This window comes from Raphanus sativus, chromosome 4, assembly GCF_000801105.2.
Source record: "Raphanus sativus cultivar WK10039 chromosome 4, ASM80110v3, whole genome shotgun sequence".
Lineage (NCBI taxonomy): Eukaryota > Viridiplantae > Streptophyta > Magnoliopsida > Brassicales > Brassicaceae > Raphanus > Raphanus sativus.
In genome coordinates, this window is record NC_079514.1 from 18,737,692 (window position 1) to 18,743,854 (window position 6,163).

The 6,163-nt window shown below is 30.2% G+C and overlaps 1 protein-coding gene across 1 annotated transcript; it reads right to left on the minus strand.

The window, feature by feature from the left end:
* Positions 1 to 1,462: 1,462 nt before the first annotated feature.
* LOC108849836 (zinc finger protein NUTCRACKER) lies at positions 1,463 to 4,113 on the minus strand. Its single transcript, XM_018623444.2, has 3 exons — positions 3,863 to 4,113; positions 3,038 to 3,434; positions 1,463 to 2,560 (listed from the first exon to the last, which is right to left on the minus strand). Exons 1-3 carry the CDS (start codon positions 3,993 to 3,995, stop codon positions 1,705 to 1,707), a joined length of 1,386 nt encoding a protein of 461 aa, XP_018478946.2. The 5' UTR covers positions 3,996 to 4,113; the 3' UTR covers positions 1,463 to 1,704.
* Positions 4,114 to 6,163: the final 2,050 nt, after the last annotated feature.

A 6,163-nucleotide genomic window follows, 5' to 3' on the forward strand; every position in this document is an offset into this window, starting at 1 on the left:
GGATTGTAGTCTTTTAAAAAAAATTTGTTTGGAAACAAGGATAGTAGTATTAAATAGAAATAAATAATGGGCTTAAGTTATTAAGTCCATTATAAAAGAATGTTGTTAATATATATAAGAAAAATATAATACAAAGCCCAATTTGAAATACCAATTCAAATTATGGTTTTTATATTTCATATTAAATTTTTAAAATATAATATATATAATTATTTATATGATAATACATATTAAATACTATTAATTATATCATTACTTATATGATGGTACATATAAAATACGATTAATTATATGATGAAATTATACGATATATAATAATGACTAAGGATGGGTTTTCAGACATCCATACGGGTTTGGCTCTGATCAGTTTGCGTTTCTGGTTTTCGAGGTCAAATATTTCAGTCCTATTAGGATGTTTCTAAATTTTTGTTTGAGTTTGATTCGAATCTTTACGGGTTTGGTTTGGGTTCGGATAACATATTTAAATTATTTTTAAAGTTTTAAATCACTATATATTTAAAATTTCTCAAAATCTATAAATAAAGTAATATATTACTTATAAATTTAAATAACATATGTCAGAATACCTAAGATTAACATATCATTTGGTTTGATTTAAAAATTTGGATACAAAATCAATAATTATTTTAAGTATTTTTGGTGATTTGAATATACTTTAACTATTTCAGATATTTGTTTTTGACTATCTATATATATTTTCAAGTATTTTAAACCAATTTAAAGGTATCATTCTTGATGTTTTATATACATTAAATTCAAAAATAATTAATATATAAATATATAAATCTATTTTTAGATAAATTCAGGTACATGAATACTTCGGTTCGGATCCGATTCGGTTCTCTAACTAACAAAATTTTGAATAATTCGAATATTTAATCAATTTATGTTCAGGTTTGGTACTATATTTACGGATTGGTATCAGTTCTGTTTCTCAGATTCATTTTGCCAAACCCTAATAATTACATGAAAAACAAATATCATCATATTTTTAAAAATATACATCCGCGGAGGTGCAGAGATCAAAGTATAATCATTTATTTTAACAACAAGCCAAATAAATATGTTGATTGAAGAGCGAATAAAACAAAATTAGAGAAATACATAGTTTATCAGAGACACTCTATGTGTCGAATTTATTATAAAAAAAAAAATTTATTAAAATAAATAAATTCAATAATTACAAACAAATAATATATTTTATAAAAGTGAAAAATAATACCCGCGCTTTCGAAGCGCGGGTCAAAATCTGGTTAGGGGGTATTTACAATGCTGATACTTTTAGCTAAACAATATTAGTTTAAGGTTAACTATATATTAAAGTAGAAGTAATTAATAATTAAAAGTAAGTTGCATCTTATTATAGATATAGACCAATCGAGATATAATCAAGATTCTGAATGTCTAGTGTCCTACATCCAAAAGACCATTTCTTGGAAGCTTGCGATGAATATATACATATACATTACTTCATTATTTATATTAATCTCTTAAAATAATATCACATATGAAATCACATTTTTCATAAACTTTTTCTTTTGGAAAACACATTTCATAAACTTAAATCTTGAATTACTTTAAGAAAACAACACCATTAGTTTTCGCACGAAATGGTGGAAATTACAAGATTCCTTGTCCTTTTCGTTATTTATCCATAAACCCCGAAACTTTTAGTTAAACGTTTCAAATCCACCCATTGATAGACGATGGATGGCACAACGTTTGTACACCAACCCCAAGGAAATCTCGAGTTTGCCCTCCTCCACCACCTTCTCCTCCACCATCAACTTTTCTACGTTTCCAGGGGTAATTCTGTAGTTCATCCATCGCAGACGCAACCGTAACGTCGTTTCTAACGTTCTCAATCTCCTGATCATGACTATTGCTCACTACTCCAATGTTGTTGTTAGTTCCGAACAAAGCAAAGAACTTTTCACTGCCGTCATAACTAGTCGTGGTCTGGTCGGAGGACTTTAGCGGGAAACTCTTTAGAAACGCCGATGGGTTAGTGCTCGTTGGCGTCGTTGAACTGGCGCCAATTTCAGCCGCTTTTTGTAGCAACGCAGTGGCGGACAAATTCACGTTTGCGTTTGGGCTTTGTGTCTGGTCACTGCTGAACAAAGAAGGGACAGAGAGAGTAGCAGTAGTGGTCGAGCTGGCGTTTGCGGTCTGTGTAACGAGGCCATCGTGATTATTATTAATGCACCCGGACGCAGCCTTAGCGTTTCCGAAAACCCACTCGTAGTCTTGCGGTTGCGTTTGAGACGTTGGGATGTCTTGTCCCATCCATAGGGAGAGGGAGGAAGAGGATGATGGAGGTGGCGGTAGAAAATGGTGATGGTGGTTTTGATTTGTTGGCGCTTGCGGTACAAATGGTTGAAGCTGTGGGTTGAGTGTTCCCATGAGATATTGATAGTTCAGATTCATTCCTACGGCTCCACCGGCGGATAAACCGTTAAGATGAGATGCTGCGTTTATTTTGGCGGTTTCTTCAGCTAAGGCATCGCAAAATGCTCTATGGGTGATGAAGCTGTCTCGCCTGTCTCAGCCAAAAATCACCATAAAGTCTTAATAACGATTTGAATTTATCGAAGTGCTCAAAATCAATTAGCTCATATAAGGAAAACAAATAATTCTCATGTTTAATTTGTGGAGCAGACATAATTAGAGAAACTACTCATATACATAAAAAAAAGACCGGCAATGTGTTTAATTGTGCGAATTAAGTAATATGAAACAAAAAAAGCTAAAGATAGTGTTATTTGTTCCCTTTTGTCACAATGAAAACATTTCCCGAGCAAGAAACTTTACTCTACTTCAAGAAGACTAACAAACACACAGAAAATGACAAAACATAGTTATAAAACTGAAATACTGAATCAACCTATATATATTAACAAAAGAAATAATGTTGACACTATAAAGCTACTATAGTAAAGTTTTCGAACATGATCAGTACAATCGACAACGCATATATATATATATATATATGTATGTACGTAATATATATATGTACCTGGAGAAAATGGTGCCACAGTCGCAACGGTACTCTCTAGTACCACAAGTCTTAGAATGAGCTTTATAATCAGAATGAACAGCGTATCTCTTGGCACATTTCTCGCACGTCCACTTCTTTTCGCCGTGTTTCCTACAGAAATGTTTTTTGATACCGGTGAGATCGCCCAGAGCTCTAGCAGGGTCATGGTGGACACAAGTCTTCTCCGGGCAAACATAGACACGTTTCCTCACTTCTTTACTTGTCCTCTGCTTTAGTTTCCATGGAAGATTATGTCCTCGACGATGAAGCTGTAAGTTCTGGTCTCTTTGGAAACCTTTACCACAGACCTCGCAGAGGAACCGATTCGTAGCCATCAAGGTCTTGGGAGATAAAGCTATTACTTCAGCTTCCGGATCTATGTAGATCATTAAGATTTTTTTTTTGGTTTCCATTAGGTCAAATCGGAAATACAATATATGTCTGGATCGGATCATGAGTTGTAGTCAAATTTGTAATATTCCTTTTTGTGCTTTTCTTTGTGGGGTATTATATTAATATAAGGGATTTTACATACATATTCTATTGGAATCTATTTTCTTAGAAAATAACTCTACAGATCATAGAAATTTAAATTTAAATCTACAAAGCCTGGTCTTCTAAACAGTAAATTAGCATCAAAATATCCAGTGATCAAATATATAGCTCATGCAAAAATAGTTTTGATATATATCAAGATCCATAACTAAACAACCTAAGAAAATTAACAAGGGGAAACCTTAAAAAGATTCTAGGGTTTTCTTTATATGTGATGATCAAGCTTATAGATTTAATATAAAGAACTACCAGGATTTCCAGGGAGATTTCTCTTCTTCTTAACAAGAGGAGGATTGATGAGAGATTCATCATGATCCAGAGTAGATGAGCTCGGAGCAAATGCTGATCCGCTAGAAACAGTCTTAAGAACTTCACCTGTCATGTCTTCTTCTGAGTTCTTGACTTATTGTAAGAGAGATTAAAAAGTAAGTTTTTATATATAGCTGAGAGAGAGAGAGAAGGGGGGGGGGGGGGAGGATAAGAAATCAGCAAGTTAACTATGAATGAGAAGAAAAATAACAAAGACAAAGATATATTGGGTTCTCCACTTGTATATCTGTCCTTTGTCTTAACCTATACCACTGTATATATATGCTCATATATATATATATATATACGTGTGTGGTTATATGACCACCTTGATCTGTTAAACTGTGCAGCCATTTTATTAAAATAACTTGTTATTTCCTTTTTCTTTTTCAAATTATAATAAGAGGGTATGAGGTGGATGGCGGTGGAAAAATCATACGCTGAAAGTGATAGCATCAGAGCCAATAAAAATTGTATAATACAAAAGATGCAAGATAAAAAAATACCATGCCTTGAATATACTAAAGCTCTATTGGAAAGAGTTCCTAAAATGAGTTTCTAATTAATATAATAATTGAAGATACTTAAATTATTAGTCAAAATTTCAGTTAAATTACTTAAGCGAAACACATATTTTAATATTTTCAAAAAAATTCAATTGAAAAAAAAATCTTTTTATTTTCATTTTTATATTAGGTTAAGATACCATATGTAGAATTCTAAAAAAAAAACTCTAATATCAATTACCGTAATTTTACTATCAATTATTTAAATATATTATATTAGACAATTTGTTAATTATTTTTGTTATTTTAGTTTAATAATTCACAATTCTAATTAAACGATAGTAATCTGATGGTAAAAAAGAATTTGGGATAAAACGTAAATCCGTATTGGATTCAAGTCCGGCTAAAAACTAGGTTATCATTTACTAGCCAAACAAAAATAAAATATGCTTTAGACTTTTGTTAGAAATGTGGAGTCGAACTAATCGTTGATATTGTTCTCTTTGGAAGATTAATCGGACCTTGGCCTAGATATCTCCAGATTGAACAAAAGAATTTATACATCCTTATGTTTGTGGAGTTGTTATTGTAGGTAATCAACAGAATAATTTTAAAAGGTCTTCCCGGATATGGAAAGTTATGAATCAACTATTTCTAAATAATTATGAGTTAGATATTTAATGCTGTAGGATGCATAAATAGGTAACTAATAGAAACGATTTTACCATTAAATATTTGAATTTTGATGTGGTAGTGCGTTATATGACACATAGAAAGTTAGGATTTCCGCCTTTTCTATTTGGAATGATGATCCCATTATTTTGTGTTGCCCTTTCTTCTCCATTTTTCTGTGTTTTGCACTATATTAACTACTTACTTTTGTTCCCACATGGTCTTGGTTATTTGTGTCATTTTTCATTTCTAAAATATTTTTTAAGAATTATGTTAATATATATATATATTAATACTTTTGTTCCCACATGGTCTTGGTTATTTGTGTCATTTTTCATTTCTAAAATATTTTTTAAGAATTATGTTAATATATATATATATATATTTAATCACGAACAACTAAATAATAGATATGTTATATTTATGTTCTCATTTTCGAAGAACTAAGATGATAAATATTTAGATTTATTAATGTTATAAAAACATTTCCAATCCCATTCTATTTTTCTTTTAAAATAGGATAAAATAGAATTTAGAATTAAAAAAGACTTTAATTCTACTCTATTTTTCATTCTATAATGAAGTGAAAGATAAATTTACTCTATAAATGGAATAATCTATTTTTATTTACTCATGATTCCATTACGAAGAAATATAGTATTTGAGCATTTTTCTCTATATTATATTTTATTTATTTCGGAGGGAAAAAAGTATTCTCTCTTTATCATTTTAAATGGTTTTTAAGGATTTCTATTTTGTTTTAAAATAAGTAATGTTCTATTTTTTTCTAGAAAAAAATTAATGCTATTTAAAATTTGTAACCAATTACAAAATATTGTATCTTTATTTTTATTGGTTGAACTAATTTTATTTAATGCTACAGATAAACGACAAAATTTTATATTTTTTTAATATTTCGAAAGAACTTTAAAATCTACTTAAAATGATACATATAGAGTATAACTTTACATCGGGATACTCTAAGTAACTTGACTTTGAGTTAACCTTTTTAAAAGCTTTTGTGTGATATAATGACCTTTAAATTAGGCATGGACATTTTAAT